Source organism: Myxocyprinus asiaticus, chromosome 21, assembly GCF_019703515.2.
Source record: "Myxocyprinus asiaticus isolate MX2 ecotype Aquarium Trade chromosome 21, UBuf_Myxa_2, whole genome shotgun sequence".
NCBI lineage: Eukaryota > Metazoa > Chordata > Actinopteri > Cypriniformes > Catostomidae > Myxocyprinus > Myxocyprinus asiaticus.
Genome location: NC_059364.1, coordinates 10334593 through 10351782, shown reverse-complemented (window position 1 = coordinate 10351782; position 17190 = coordinate 10334593). Strand labels below are relative to the sequence as shown.

Sequence of the window (17190 nt, the reverse complement as noted above, 5' to 3'; positions counted from 1 at the left end):
GATAGAATATAAAGGCAAGCACCGTTTAGTTTTTGATTGGTTGTCTGTTGCTAAACAACTTGCTGTTCCATTGGGGTTCCAAACGTCTGACCCTAGATTAACTTTATTTTGTTATAACTTTGATATTTATTTGTGAATCAGCAGATAATTTGCTTATTCCTCTTCAGTATTCAATCAAAGCTGTGTTGCAGAACATTGCAAAAGCTTAATGCTTTCATTTGTCTTCATTCACTCTTTAAGTGGTGCTCTCTCCTCTCCATTTTCAATTTGCGATGGGAAATTGAGCATAAAAGGAAAGTATTTTTGCCTTTTTTTACAACTTCCTTTAAAAAGGATAAAAGGGAAGAACGATTATTCATGACGTACAGAATACAATCCCAGGCCCTGAGCCACTGAGCAGGGGCTGTGGTACAATGAATTTTAAGTGCCAGTCGGAAAACTTCCTAAAAATGTACAGGGCAGGATGCTTGACTGGGCTTTCAAGATTTTCTCAGGCAGGGTTTGGTCAGGGGGAAGCAGAAAACTCATCACTATGAGTGGAAAAGTGCAGATCAGCTGAAATTAACATGAATTCTTCTGTGAAATGCAAGTGAAAAAGTCATGAGGGAATCAGTGGCATGCCAGCAAGAGGAGATAGAGAGGAAGAGAGCGAGTCAGAACTGACTGCTAACTTTAGTAGTGTTTCTGTGGATCAAGGTGGAATCAAATAGAATCTTTCACACAAAACACAAGTTTTTCCTCCCTTTCATCTAACTGTGGTTTTCCTTCTGTGGTCAGTGGTTATCTGTTCTCTTGCCGGAAAAGTTCTGTGGTTCTGAAGTCAATATTCAACTGAGGCTCTGCATGTATTAAAGGAAAATTATGGAAAAGTGGTTTATTTCTGAAATCTTGGCTTGCACACTCACCTTGCATCACGCGCATGCACACTTGTCTGATGTGTTGATCCCTTGGTTCTTTACCCTGGGGACACAAGAGTTTTGTTTTGAAGAAAAACACAATCCTCTTTATGACACCTTAATCCACTTTATACAGTCTTTCTTTTTTTTTTTTTTTCCTCAAACCACAAATGTTTCTCATGATCTTTTCATCTGAAGGATTTTGTTTAAATATTTCAAATTAGTTTTGTAGACAAAATAGTGTGATAAATCATACATTTATTATTTAATTTCTTGATACCCTGTGTTCACATGCGTGGACATTAAATTTTGGCTTCGCTATAGGCTATGCATAATTTCATTTTATTTAAACCAACTGATCTCAGTTCAGGAGACTCTAAGCTGTCATTAAAGGGTTAAACCTTCGAGGCACTGAGTCATGTGAAAAAACAACATGGCCCCAATCTCAGCTGAGTTTGTCTTTGGGAGAAACAGCAACAAAACTACATCTGGTAAGAAACCTCATTGAGTCTCATGAGTCTCTAGTTTTATCTGCTTTTGCCATTTAAAAAAATTCATACATTTATCGTGAAATGGCACGCAGTTAAACACAATGACCACATACGTGGACCATAGGCTCACTTTCCTTAAAATATCCTATAATCACTGTGCATTATCACTCAGAGAATCAATGGATGCATCCAAAAGCTGAAAATCTTTGCTTTAAGAGGCTGTATATGGAGTTAGGATGAAAATAAAGTGCATTTCATACTGTTCTGAGACCAGTGCAGACAGACAGCACTCTGGAGGTTAAATCATTCCCTAATTAGGGAGCAAGGGAGCATTTTACAACTTAGTCCCACTGTCCACATATGTGGACATACATTTTTAGGAAAACTATTTGGTCTATTTTTTTTTTTTTTTTTTTGTAATTTATTTTTTGGGTATGTTTCTTAGGGGCTACTAGTTACAAATAAAAAAAAAGGGAATGGAAAATGCACACAGCAGTCACGCTCAGGTCTCAGGAGGATAATAATAAATAGTATAATGATATAAATTATATTATATAATACTAAATAGCATATTATATAGTATATTGATATTAATAATTACTATTATATAATAATAAATTATTATATATTTATAAATTATTCATTAATAATTAGTCATTTTTATATAATAATAAATAGTATAATAAATAGTATTTCTGCTTCTGACTAGTAGTGTAACTTTTCAAAGATCTGAATATTTGGATATCAGCTAATTATTTATTAATGAGTGTGTTTACATATTGACAAGACACTGACAACTATCAAAAATCAGCTCATTATAAAAAATATATAATGCAAGTTACTAGGTCTTGATGTCAAAACTTAAACAGACATGTATTTCAGACATGTGCAAAATAAAAAAGGTGCTAATGTAACAGCAGCCAGCTGGTACATAGCTGTGCAGTGTGTAAACCTCACTCTCCCAGCCTTAAGAGACGTACTAGCGACCGAGGATAGAGGCCATGGATTTTATAGCCTCCTTATATAACCAAACATATTGATGGTTTATTAAGCATAATAAAAAATTACTACTCTTAGAAAGATCTGAAACATACCGCTGGCCCTTGTGTGCCACGAGGTCCAGGTGCCCCTCTATCCCCTTGCATGCCACGTGGTCCAGGACTACCAGGAGGCCCCTCAATGCCAGGCTGCCCACGGGCACCTTCTGGGCCTCTCTTACCTGGCTCTCCTTGGTTACCAACCTGAATTTACACCAGAGAACATGAATAGATCTAATGCTGGTGTCTTTCTTACAGTAAATCATTACAATGATTTTGCATTTCAAAGTTATGTTTGATAACTAGAGAAGAAAGATAGAGCTGAACTGTGAGAAAGCCAATGAATAGACCACAGTCAATAATTCATAAATATTAAAGCAAGAATACAGAATAAAACTTGATCAAAAACTTACTTCGCCTTTAGCTCCAGCTTGTCCAGGGTCACCCTAAGAAATGCGGAAACAGTAAGAGAACCTCCTAAATATTTTAAAAATATGATAATACTGCAGTGTTCGTTGCACATTTAACATACTACATGCATACCTGTAATTTTTAGCTAGGTATTACAGTGCAACTTACAACATCTCCCTTGTCTCCTGGTGTTCCTTCTGCACCTTGATCTCCCTATAACAACAAACATGACCATAAAGGAGATCATTTAATAGATTTCTACAAGTTCACAAGTTCTATTACTGTAAAACTTTCATTGTAAAAACAGACTGTCCCAGCTCTACAATCTTGACTGGATGAGCCACGTTCAAAGCAGTTGTAAAATAAAGCAATAAGCCACTCATGTGTTACAGTGATTTTACCACAGTTAAGGGGCTTTTAGGCAAGCCATTTCGCATTGTGCCGACGAATGCCTTTACTCTTAGTAAACTTAAATCACTGTAATGGTTTGAAAACAATGTTTATTTTTGCAGTTTCGTTCGGTGGCGCAGGAATTACAAAGTTCAGCCTTTAAATTAATAAATGTAATTATTTATTGAACACTGTTTCCAACATAAAGCTGTTACCAGCATTTTATAAAAACAATAAGCCACTGGAGGCTGCGCCTTACAGTGACTTTCCACATTTAAGGGGGTTTAGGCAGCTCACTTTGTGTGATTACTACCAACACCCCTTCACCATGATAAAATAACTGTATTTAAAATTACTTGATAAAATTACTTGTGGTTTATTAAGCTGTCTGTATATATACTGTTACAGTATATACATATAAACCGCTATATCCGTTACATATAGAGCCTGTCATATTTTGCCTTCTATTATTTTAAATGTATCTGATGTATTTGTGAATTCAGTCCAGTTCTGTAGTGCAGTTTATGGTGATAATGTAAATCACACTCTCACCTGTTCTCCCTTTGGTCCAGGTTCACCTCCTTCACCCTGCGCAATACCACATTCAGAATGAATATTTATCTCAAAGGGATATCAATGTGCTTGAAGAGTTCATTACTACAACAGAATTATTTTTTGCTTAAAATGTATTAAGGAAATCATCTACTAGTCTTAAAGGGCAATTTTTATTTTCAAAAGCCTCATTGTGCTTTCAAAGCTTTTTATGCTTTAGAACATCAGTTGGGGCATTTAGGAAATAATTGCAAATCCTTAAAGGCTGGAGAAAGTGGATCCCTCACTACCTTATATAAATGAGTGAATAGAAAACTCCATTGTGAGTGAAGAGTTGATCTGTTTTTTAAGAGCCCATGGTGTCAATGACTTTTATAATAGTGATGTTGATCGTAGCATAACTCTTCATGTCCACTTTGCAGTCTCATTAATATAGATTTATTTAAGGGCCTACTAGAAGATTTAGCATGGATGATCCAAGAACCATGAAACATGATTTGTCTGCTCATGTTATATTGTGGGGTGGGAAGCTATTTGAAGAGATCATTTAGAGATATTTTAAGATATTGTACCAACAAGCTCAACAAGAAAATTTTCAGTGAAGCTTAATAGAGACATTCTCACCCTCTCTCCTTTTTCTCCTGGCAGGCCTGGTGATCCGGGAAGCCCAGGCAAACCCAAGTCACCTTTAGGGCCCTGAGAATACAATATGATGTGACATGACATCAGAGCTCAGTTAGGCATTTGCTGTGAAAAATCCCCATTTCCTCTTCCTTTCTCTATCTGCAGGATCTCTAAACAGAGGATAAAACTTGGAAATACATAAGTCATTCAAGGGGACTGCAGAATCCTTTAGTCAAACTCAAAAACACCCTCATGCATTCTTAAAAAGAGAGTTCAGCGTAAGGTAATGTGAAATAGTCACCAGCAAAGTGGTGAATGCTGGTAATTCACCCAAAAATCTTTTTACATCATACACTTAACCCTGGTATAATATCTTTTTAAACCCCAGGTAAAGGCCAGTTTTAAGCCTGGGTTAAACAATGTTTCACAATTGTAATTTTGAAAGAGCTTTAGTGCCACTTTCAACCCAAATTTGTGAGGGTAAGAAGGGTTAGTTTAAGAGACTCAGTGCTGAGTTAATATTTTTGAATTAATGTTAATAAGTAATTGATTTATTTTGTATATAAGTACGCATTACATGGTATTTTTGACAAGAGTTTAATTTTGATACAGTATGTGGTACCGATTCTATAGATCATTAATCACAGCAGCGCCATCTTTGATTTTTGACGGGAATGAAAACGAGGCTGTGAAGGATAGACTTACCATCTCTTCAGTGACATGCACTGTATTAATCTATCTAAAAAGCTCCTTGATCACATCTAATTTTCCACAACTCATGTCTTCTGGAGTTTTTTGTCTACTAAAATTTCTTCAAAAGATAGTTTTTTCTATGTTTCCTCAGCAAAACGATCCAAAAACACTTTAAACAACTGTACAACCCATTCAAGAGACTGCAAGTCTATGCCTCACAACCTCGTTGTCATTACCAAAGATGGCGCTGCTGTGGATAAGGTCTATTCGGGGGAGATCAGTGGTGAATATGAAAGAATAAAGACTGGGAAAAGTATAGAGTTGTTCAGGTTGTAGTCTAGAGGTAGGCTGATATATCGGTTTTACCGATTAATCTGTGTCGATTGTTGCTTTATTATCTGCAAAAATCTACGGCGATAGTTTTTTTTTTTTTTCTCCTCCGTGCTCCTCTGTGGCCGGCGCTATTTTGATTAGATAATCAAGTAATCGACATTGAAGTGAGGGCAGGCAAAGTAAAATGAGAGTATATGAAAACTTTACCTGTCAGCACATACATTGTGTCTTCAACTTCATATCTTGTGAATAATAATAAACCTTATTCCTAATTTAATCTCATCTGGTGAAATATGTATACAAAACTCTTCATCTGGTGAATATACAGTACTGTGCAAAAAACTTAGGCGCTTTATATTTTTCACAAAAACATTTGTCTTCAAAGAGTCATTTTATACTTTCTGCTTTTAGTGTATGAGTAGGAAATATCAATTTTAGATTTCAACATTCCCTTTGCAAATAGAATTCAGTAGAAGAAGAACATGGAGCCCTACAACAGATGGTATGGCCCCCACAGAGCCCGTATCTCAACATCATTGAGTCAGTCTGGGATTACATGAAGAGACAGAAGCAATTGAGGCAGCCTAAATAGATAGAAGAACTGTGGCAAGTTCTCCAAGAAGCTTGGAACATCCTATCTGCCAACAACCAAGAAAAAGGTGTACCTAAGAGAATTGGTGCTGTTTTGAAGGCAAATGTTGTCACACCAAATATTGATTTAGCTTTTTTTATGTTTCTGGACTTTGTATGACGTTAATTGATTAATTAAAAATATTTATGGCATTATTTCTGAAGACATCCTCACTAAGCAACATTATGGGTAACCCCCATTATTTATACCATGATCAATGGAAACATGTAAATGCTTAACACTGCAACCCCCCAATGTTCAAGCCAAATCTACGCCCTTGCATGCTGTATTTGTCCAATCAATACAAATACAAAGAAACCTAATACATTTGCAAATATGAACTTTACCCAAGTATTTGCAAATGTGTACAGTGTGAAATCTCGAAACCTGACAACCCAGGATTAATTACTAGTGATGTCTGATTCTCGAACAAATCATTCTTTTGAACCAATTATTTGTAATAACTTGATCCAACCGATTTGCAAAGCTTTGGTTGATCACTCAACTGTAAGTGATGACTTCTTTAGGAGTAAAACAGTAAAATTGGTAATAATTAATATTATTAATATTATTAATAATAAAAATGAATCAAAAATTAAATGTTAAATGCTATACAGGAACTTTGCAGTGCATTCATTTTTCAGTCATTATAAAAATATTATTATTATTATTATTATTGTGTTTAAAATATGTATTTATTTGTATTATTTTTTATTTATTCTTTGAACTGGTTTAATGAAATGAACAACCCTTAAAAAAGACCCTGGGTTAATAATGTCAAGTGTGAAAATCAAGTGTGTGTGTGTGTGTGTGTGTGTGTGTGTGTGTGTGTGCCTGTGCGATCATGGGAATGCCAGGGGAACAGAGGGCTCTTTGAGAAGATACTGCTGTGAGACATTCTTTGGACTGTTTACTCTTTACTGTGAAAACACTTAGGTGAGATCCCATTCAAGTTGACTCTCAAGAGAGAGACTGCTGGCTTTATTCTCTTCTGCAGGCCTCAGCATGATATCTCCTTTTTTACAAAGTTTATGTCTGTATTTCAGTACTATGAATATTTTTCCTTGCTTTGACCTTCTAATTTGCATAATATAAAGTCATGAATTTCCAAAAAAGGCTATTAGAGGAAAGTTTTAATATTCACAGCACACCAAACTGCATAAATAAGTAAAATCAGTTGAGTTTTAAGTGCATGTCAAAATGACTTGTTGAACACCGGGATAATGAAATATCTTAAACTTAAAGCTCCCTTTGACTTGTTTGCATTGAGTTTGTTGCCAGCCCATAGGAATGAAAAATCACCAATAATATCTCTGTCATATCTCAATTGTTTCTCCTAGACAGCAAAGAGATTAAATTGAGACTTCAACTTTTCTGAAGTCTCCAGCCTCTCAGATTTTCAGAAGAGATCTCAAAATGAAGTGAAGAGTGTCATGTGCATACTCATCAACTACTCTTACACTTAAATAGCAGGGATTTTATGATGATATCATATAAATGCCATGTTGAATAAAAATAAAATGGTATATAGTGAGAGCTGTACTGTAATTGCATTTGGTGTAAGTACCACACACAAAAGCCTCCTTTTGGAGGGTGTGTCCAACATATTTGCACGTGTAGTTATTTGCATGATTTTTCTTATAAATCACCCGCAAAACGCCCACCACGCACACACGCGATTTCATAGATTGCATAAGCAAATTAGCAGATATTTGAGATCTTAGTAAATTAGGGCCAATGTATTTGTGTTGAGAAAACATATTCATTTTAAGTTAAGAAAACTCATTTCAAACACGTGGAAACACTGTCCACGATTAAATCAAGTTCAGCCAAAAAAAATTTTTTTTGAGTGTGTGCAACGATTTGCCAAGATACCAAAGGGTGCGATCAAAAGACAGAGATTTCAATATGATCTCAAATATTTCTTAGCAGATTCTTCCAAGACCAAATGATCTGTGCTATGCTATCCACATTAATTGTATAGCTCTATACTCTAAATGTATGTCAACAATCATCTTATTTGTTTTTTACACTGTAAAAAGTTAAAATGTGCAATTGTTACAGTAAGGAGCTATTTTATTTGATCTAACCTTTTAAAATTAAATCAGTTCATTTTGACATTACCAGTATGTTACCTAACAAAGCTTTTTACAATGTACTTTTATTTCTCCTGGAATTTTAGGAGAAACATCTGAGACAAAGCCGATCCATAACTGAGAACTCCATTATGTCTCCTGAATGAAACAGCCCCTTTTAAGCAATCAAATCGTCCTCTGGGAGGCAACCTTGCTTGCTTTAAATATCCATCTCTTTCCAGGTAAAGGTTTAAACCTTGTAATTTTTAATGTTGTATGGTAGATGCTTTCTTTCATAGGCCAATCGTATAATAACATAAATTAATCACTTACTCTAGCTCCTGGTTTTCCCATTGGTCCAGGTGGCCCCTGCTCTCCTCTGTCTCCCTGAGCACAAAGATAGAATCAACATGTGTAAGACATTCATTTTTGAGTGCATTTAGACACATCCAACCTGACTATTAGCTACTACACATACTACATTAGGAACTCACAGGTTGTCCAATTGGCCCAATGGGTCCACCCTCTCCTTGCTCTCCCCGCTCGCCCTGAACAAAAAACATTTTCAGTCAGATAACGTGCTCCTGCACACTTTAATGGAAGGTTATGGTTATTAGTCAGTTCACTCTCAACCTACCTGTCTGCCTGCAGATCCCATTGTGCCAATGAGGCCTGGTTGTCCAGAATTACCCTGTAATCAGAGTGTGTATATCATTTGTTGTTCATAATATCCCAAAGGGAGAGTTAGAACAGTGCATTACATTGTGTTGTAGTAGCTTAAACTGCAGTGTGAATTTTGGCCCACTAGTGACACCAAACGGAATTGCAAAAATAATGGCTGTTTTCAAAATGATTTCCAGAACACTCCATCCATCTGCCATTGTTCAGATCTGAAATCTCTATCGCAATCAATAGAGCTTGACAGATGTTGCACTATAAACTGTTGTTGTATGGAAAAGAACTGAAGATTTTACACTATGGAAAATATAACTGCAGATGCTTCAAAGATTCTCCTTTTGAAATCCTATGGGTCTGGAACAACGTAGGTTATGTTAATAATGACTTTTTGGGCACAAGGGGGGGGGGGGGGGGGGTGTAAATGAAGAGAATTTTCATTTTTGGGTGAACTATCCCTTTAACATCCATTAGTTATGAGACATATCTATATTTTTGCTTCATTGACCTGATAAAAACACTTGTAAGTTCAAGGTGTTGTGATGAAAAAATCTGATGACTTTACAACTAGCAACGATAAATTCCACAACATCTCTCACCTTTTCTCCAAATGCACCTTTTGCCCCTGGGCTTCCTGGTAACCCCTACAGACATGTATGAGAGACTCAATAAATTTCAAAGCACAGTTCTTTCAAAACACAACTCTAAAAAAAAACTGAAATACCATTTCTTTGCTCTGTAAGTTCAAAGTGAAATACAAGAGGGAGAATTCAACCGTATGAAGATTAATGATGATGTGAATTAGTCATGAAGTGCTGGCTTCATATCAGTGTTTTATTAATTTAGAAGTGTTATGTAATCTTACCCTGCCATTAAATGGATCAGATACAAACTTTCAAATTTGAAACAAAATTGACTTTTCAACCCGATTGTGAACTTTGAGCTTTATAGATTTAAAGAAGACAAACTGAACAACAAATTGAAGCAAAAGATCAAGTTGTAACCATTTATGTTTGACAAGGGTAATATACAGAACATACTGTTGTTCTATAGAGGTCTACAGCTTGACAGAGTGAAGGCTAGTATATTTTTCTTATTCTTATGGACCTCCCTACAAGAATGAAATTACATTTAAATTTGCTTTCAATGAATTTCAATTATTCTAAATTGAATGAATTACAATTACATTTCAAAATATAGCTGCAAGTAGTAACTACAGGGCCAGTGTTAATCTCATTAACAAAATCACTGACGAAAACATTTGTTGACGAAGGATTTTTTATTTCATCCACGCTAATGAAGACTAGACGAAAAAGCCGTATCATGACGATAATTAAACAATTTTATTAATGCATACTATTGACAAAAATATGAGATAAAAATGATACTGCAAGATATTCACAGTGCAAGATATGAAAAGGAGAAGAAACAGCTATAGAATCTATATATAGAAGAAGATATTAGATATAGATTTATCTAACCCATTACTAATTGGCGATTTCTCCACTTGAGATGCTTGAGGTGAACACAGGCCAAATGAACCGCTTCAAAACGGGGTAAATACCTCATTCAAATGCATCCTATTTATACATGATTTTAATCACTATAGTAGCCTATATCCACAACTATATGTAATATAACAACTTACATCTGCACAGTGAAGAGAATGAACAGGAACTTAATGACGCGCAAGTCAGAATGTGTGTAATTTGCATTGCGTAACTTATGTTGTGAATACACTGTTTCCGTAAGAAACACGCTACATGCAATGTAATATCCTTTCACGGAAAATTAATAAGTCTCTGAAGCATGAAGAATTCAGAGTACAGTAGGCTAACTTCTAAAAAATAGCTAATACTTCAGTCTATTCATTATTATTTTAGAAGCTCAATTTTTTTTCACAACAAGAACAGTAGGCTGTGTATAGTTATATGTTTGACATGTTTTTAAATTAGAAAATGTTTATTAATTTTTTTCTGTAAATTTGTGAATATTTTATTAAAGTTTGGTCTGTTAAAGTTTGACTCACTTTTTTGTTCATTTTGCACATTGTCATCAACAGAAATATTTTATTTTCATTGACTAAATTATATGTCATTTTCATCAGACTAAAACTGACTAAATCTAATGAATTCGAGATGACGAAATATTGACTAATTATAAAGAACATTTTCTTCAAAAGACTAAAACTACGACTAAAACCAAAAACTGTGAAAAAATTAACACTGTATGGGACCAAGCCCCAAAATGGCAAGCACTGCACCACACTAAGCAGGACAAAAAGAACACAAACTGAAAAAATGACATGCAATGCAAACCAAGGAAGAAGAACAATAAGAATACCTGCACGCAGAAATTATCAAGTATATGTTCTGCAACTATTCAGTAAGCAGAATATAAAGACTTCCACTACAATAGAAATTCAGCTGTAACACCAGCCTGGGTGGGGATCGAAATCCACCTTTGGAACTGTTATCCTGAACTTTAAACTTTGCACCACTCAGTTGACATGTTCCACAAATGGCAAAGAGGCATTCCAAGGTTAGAGTCAGCACACAAAAGAGTTGGTCATCTTTTAAATCATAGGTGGTGCTATCTCCAAACTGCTCAGGTATCCTCAGGACATGATGTCGATAATGAATTCAAATAGGTGGTGCTGTCACTCAACTTTGCATGTATCCTCAGACCATGGTCTATGCCATGAAGTATAGCAAGTTCTTTTTCGAAATGACAAAGTGTTGCTAAGATACAGCCTCTCTTCCTGTTTTACATCGACCTCAATAACTTCTGAACGGTAGCATAAATCAAAATTATGTTTAGTCAGTGCTGTGCAGCTCGGTCTGGAGATTATTTTGAGACATTGTTTGGGCAAATTGTACAAAGTTTGAATGACATGATAAATTTAAACTATAAATGTCATAATCCAAGATGGCGGACACTGTAGGTGCCACATAGGATACAATTGGTGCCACAGCACCTTCGGTGCCTGGTCCCTAATAATAATAAGAAAACTAACGAATACAATATGTGCATGGACCCTAATTTATAGCAAATAATTGCATTTAAATTTTTTCAATTTCAGTATTTGCTGAGGGAAAAAAACCCTTATAAAGATAATGAAAAAGACATTCAATCATTGTGGGAGAAGAGTAAATAATTAAATATTCATAACAAAAAGTGGCCTTCTTGTTGTACATACAGTTTACATAACACGTATGACACTGGCTAAATAATATTTCCCAAAAATCACTGCAGTATGGTATAGTACCATAAACACATAAAGTGTTTTGATGTATCATTTGAAATGAGACATTTTGATATTTTAATGATATTTTTAGAGTAAGACATTAGGCTTAATAGACTAATGTATATGTAGTTTATGAGTTTTTAGAAGTGGTCACTGTGGATATGATGCACAGTGTGTGAGACAGTTATACATACTGAGTAGCTAGGAACATAAAAGTATGAGTGTATAATAGTAATGATGGTTATGAGAGGGCCCCAGTGCAATTGGCCCACTTGCACCAGAGTAGTTACACCACTGGAGAGTGAAACTTATATTGAATTTTTTTTTTTTTAACCTTCTTCGCAAAGTATATAGTGATTAATACATTGAGTTTTTCTTTTTCTTTTTTTTTCACATAAAGACTTACAGGAAGTCCTTGAAGGCCAACTTCCCCTAGGGCTCCAGCCTTTCCAGTGCTTCCCTGTAAAAGAACCACATCTCAGTTATTACCACTATCACACTTTTTACATGGCCATGGTTGAGGGATGACAGTCAGTTTCTGCTGTACCTTAGCACCTGGCATGCCAGGGATTCCCTCACGTCCATCCACACCTGGCAAACCCTGGAAAGAGACACAAATAAACAGTGCTGTTTGGACATATAGTTTTGTCTTGTAACAAATGCTTGTATGAATAATAAAAAAAGTTACAAAAAATGTACATGGTATTACCATGGTATTCTGTGAAATACCTTGAAGTACCATGTAAATACCAAGGTACATGAATATATTACTCAGTACAATGGATCATACCAAATGATATTAACATCTGATACAATCACTGTACCATGGTACAACCATAGTCATTTTTAATAACGGCACAGGGTGCAAAATTTGTTAATATAACCAAGTCTGTAATATTTTAATTAAAAGATGAAGTTGAGATTCTGTTTCTGAAAAATAACGAGTTATAACTCAGGGCATGTGTGTGTGTGTGTGTGTGTGTGTGTGTGTGGTGGGTGTGTGGGCGGTTTGAGTGGTTTACAAGGACATTTTGTTAGGTTACAAACTGGTAATTACAAGGGTATTATGCAATAAATGTGGTTTATGAGGACATTTCTAGTGTCCCCATAATACAAATTGCTTAAAAAACATACTAAACAATGTTTTTTTGAAAATTTTAAAATGCAAAGGATAATAAGGATATCCGCACCAACATATGTGTGTGTGTGTGTGTGTGTGTGTGTGTGTGTGTGTGTGTGTGTGTGTGTGTGTGTGTGTGTTAAAGAACGTACACTCTCTCCTTTTGGGCCTGGAAGACCAGTGATGCCTCTCTGCCCTTGAGGTCCCTGCAGAAAGAGATTATTTCATTAAAAACAGTAACAAGCATTGTACTAATTCTATCTATAAACCTAAATAAACCTACTAATAAAGTCAGATGTAAATGTTGCAGAACCCCAGGCCTAACCCAAACCCTAAAATCTGATTGGTTGATTGAAATGTTGCTCCAGAACCAATATGGACGTAGATCCAGGACCATGTCCTTTTTAAATAAATCACATTGAGTATTCAGCTTATCATACCTATGTTTAAAAGGCTAATTTTATTAATAAATATATAACTTTTCATTTATTTTTTACTTTTACAATTTGTTAGCAGTTGGTTGTACACATACCTGTTCACCTTTAGGGCCAGTTTCTCCCAGCATGCCCCTCTGGCCTCGATCTCCCTGAAGAAAAAAAAAAAAAGAGAGACACACATCTCAGATCTGCACAATTAACATACGTAAATTTCTGGTTAATTACAACCAGGGCTCAACAAGTCTAGCAAGTCATACCATTATTTGCACAGATGCCAACAGACACCTGAACAGACTTATAAACTGTGAATACTAGGTTCACTTTTCTGATTCTTGACCATTTACAGATTTAGATTACTTAGTTTTCTTATGAAGAACTTACTATGGCCCCTGCAACACCCTGAGGGCCCGGGTCCCCATCAACTCCTCGAGGCCCCTATAAAAACATATATATACATTTATAAATGTTCATATAATGGCAAACTTTTTTATCACCTGCAACAAATTGATGATTTAAAAAAGTACAAATTTTTGTTATGTTGCACCCCAATTTTGTATTTAAATAGGAAATATTGTTTTAACACAGGAACAAAAATTGTGATCATCAAACCATTTCATGGGGTCTTTACTCAATTATTATCTTACAATTTCTCCTTTGGAGCCCAACATTCCAGTGGCACCTCGAATTCCCTGTGGTCCCTGAGAGCACAACATAGAAACAAGGCTTCAAGACACAAGATGAATATTTAGAAAGCTAGTTAAGATTACATTTAAATTAGTTAGTCTAGGTTACTGAAATGCACATACAGTTGGGCCTTGAGCTCCGACCTCTCCAGAGCCCCCCTGATCTCCCTCCTCACCCTAAAAAGAGAAGAAACAGTTATTTACAGTAAATCTTCTACACACCCACAAACACTGTCTGTCAGACTCTAAGATGTTAAAAATGCTCAAAATAGATATTGTTGCTATGGCAAGACGATGCAAGGGATGCGTTCATTATAAATATAATTAATTCAGTAACAAAAAACATAAGTCCAATCAGTTAGAAAAGATATAGCACATTAAGTCAGAACAATCTGAAGGTCTGTGCTGAGTTCGGTGGATGTGGCTTGAAAGCTGTAAGAGTTATATTTAATCATTTTGTTCTTTGTTTGGGGACTTTAGAAAAACTCTAATAAGCCTCAAGTGTAGAACAATATAATGAACTATTTTACCCAATATTTGCATGTGCTATGGATTTTTTGCTCATTATAATTTAACGGCATTAGCTTAGCGACATGCTAATGTCCGGAAGCCCATTTTGAGTCGAGTTTCACATTCACTTTTTGTGAGTAGCGCTATCTGGATGATGCACTGAGTTTCTGCAAAGCCCCTTACAGAGCAAGTCAGTCCACTCGCTCCAGGGCAGGATGGGCAGTTATTTTTAAATTTTTTTTATGTAAACAAGTGGCATAAAAGCACAGCTCCTATCTACTTGAATGGGGAAAGACCAAAATCTCTAAAATGGTTGGTTAGGATTACGTTCAAAGAACATATTTAAAATCAGCAGTAAAATCTGACAACAATGGTATCATAAATTGTGCTTCTTTAGCTCGGATCATGCTAAACAATGCTATTTTTCAGGCTGGTCCAGCTAATGTGCATGTGCGTTCTTGAGTTGATTGACAGGTGATGTCTGTATCTAAAAGGTGATTGGCTCTTTTACCTGTTAGGAGGGGCATCCTTTGCCATATCCGTTGGCTGTTCCAATTTCTCGAATTTATTTTAACATCAGTGGTCCATCTCTGCTAAACTGTTTTTGGTTTCTGGCTATGTAGTATATTGTATTAAATCGGACCAGTCACTCAAGAGGTTCCATTTCCGTTAGGATACTGTCTTAGAAGGCCTAGGCCGTAGGCAGTTGACAGTGAAGCAGCTTACTGGGTTTTGAACCAGAGCCCATGCCACCATATTAACTTAGAGAAGACAGTTTTATTATGGCTTAACTCAAATCCCTCATTATTTTTCATGCACCAGTGGAGTGTAATTCTTATACAGAGCTTTAGCATTTTAAAACTTTCTCCATCTTAATGCATTCAGAGTGTCCGTGCTTAATTATAAATGAGGCTTTGTAATTGTTGCTAAAAGGTCACAGTCTGTAAAAAAAAAAAATCTTAAACATGACATTTTCTCATTACAATAGACCTATTGCTTAATTTAAATTTATATTCACTCAGCAGAAGTTCATGACACATGCTGACCTTAAACACACACACACACACACACACAGAGAGAGAGAGATACAAAAACTGGTGGTTCTGGTGGTTCTTCGGTCAGTGTGATTGTATCAGATTTTTCCTAAGCAATATAAAGCTCTTACCTTGTGTCCTTGTTTACCAGGCTCTCCAACTTCCCCTTTCACTCCTTTGTGACCCTGACAGTGGACAAGAGAGCAGTTGATATACAGTACCTCATCAAATTGTATTTGAAAGCATGGACATGTTTTCTAAAAGATGCACAAAACAGTTTGCCATTTACATGGGTTGTTTACATGAAATACTTTTGGCAAGTTTATATGTTTATATTTGCTTATATTATTATATTATGGTTACAATGTGGAACTTATAATGGAAGTGAATAGAGGCCAATCCGTAAATGTTAAAATACTCATTGTTTCAAAAGTAACAAGACATACACAATATGCATGTTAACATGATTTTAGTGTGAAAAAATCACTTACTAACCTATTCTGTGTAAAGTTATAGACAATTTTACAACTTTGTTGCCATGACTTAATGATTTAAACAACTTTACAGCTCAAATAATACACATATTTCAAAAGAATTAGTGCTTTTATAAAATTATAAGTTTCAAATTTCTGCCTTTAAACCCTCCAAAAACTGGCCCCATTCACTTCCATTTTAAGTACCTCAATGTAACCTCAATATTTGATTTTTTTTTTTTTTTTTTTTAAGAAAAGTAGAGACAACTAAAAAAAAAAAAAAATTTTGTGGTAATCAAAATTATGCCACAACTGCTGTCATTTGAGTTTAACTTGTATTGAACCCGGAATATTTTTAAGGACATAAGGTTACGTGTTAATTGCCCATTTCTATTGTTTTTCTATAAGTTTTATCTTATTCAACATAATCTATAGATATTAACATATTCCATTCCTATCTATAGGTAAACTCACCTTCATGCCAGGCAATCCGGGATGGCCAGGTGCACCAGGTGGGCATGCATTAGGACACTTAATATCAGGAAAGACATTTTAGAGTCAGATTTTGTGTAGTTAATCAACACAACTATATCTAATTCAGTTATCTCAGGGTACTTTACAGAAACTCTGTTGGCTATCACATCATATTTCAGCATGAATGTAGAAAAAATACACAGATGAGTCAAAACATTATGACCACTCACAGGTGATGTGGATAACATTGATCATCTCCTAACAAGGCTGCATGTCAAGGTCTGGGTAGATTAGATGGTAAGTGAACAATCAGTTCTTGTAGTCAACGTGTTGAATCCAGTTTAAATGTGCAAGAGTAAAGACCTGAGTGAGTTTGACAAGGGCCAAATTGTTATGGCCAGACA

At 35.5% G+C, this 17190-nt stretch overlaps 1 protein-coding gene across 1 annotated transcript in view; it reads right to left on the bottom strand.

The window, feature by feature from the left end:
* Positions 1-17190, bottom strand: part of LOC127412423 (collagen alpha-1(IX) chain-like) — a 39175-nt gene that overhangs the window by 16533 nt on the left and 5452 nt on the right. The window contains exons 11-29 of the mRNA XM_051648763.1: positions 16787-16843; positions 15971-16024; positions 14419-14472; positions 14257-14310; positions 13994-14047; positions 13708-13761; positions 13328-13381; positions 12603-12656; positions 12462-12515; positions 9408-9452; positions 8771-8824; positions 8628-8681; positions 8467-8520; positions 4402-4473; positions 3778-3813; positions 3004-3048; positions 2838-2870; positions 2482-2628; positions 906-960 (exon numbers count right to left, since the gene is read on the bottom strand). Of these exons, the coding sequence (XP_051504723.1) occupies positions 906-960; positions 2482-2628; positions 2838-2870; positions 3004-3048; positions 3778-3813; positions 4402-4473; positions 8467-8520; positions 8628-8681; positions 8771-8824; positions 9408-9452; positions 12462-12515; positions 12603-12656; positions 13328-13381; positions 13708-13761; positions 13994-14047; positions 14257-14310; positions 14419-14472; positions 15971-16024; positions 16787-16843 (1084 nt within the window). The remainder of the gene's footprint in view (positions 1-905; positions 961-2481; positions 2629-2837; positions 2871-3003; positions 3049-3777; positions 3814-4401; positions 4474-8466; positions 8521-8627; positions 8682-8770; positions 8825-9407; positions 9453-12461; positions 12516-12602; positions 12657-13327; positions 13382-13707; positions 13762-13993; positions 14048-14256; positions 14311-14418; positions 14473-15970; positions 16025-16786; positions 16844-17190) is intronic.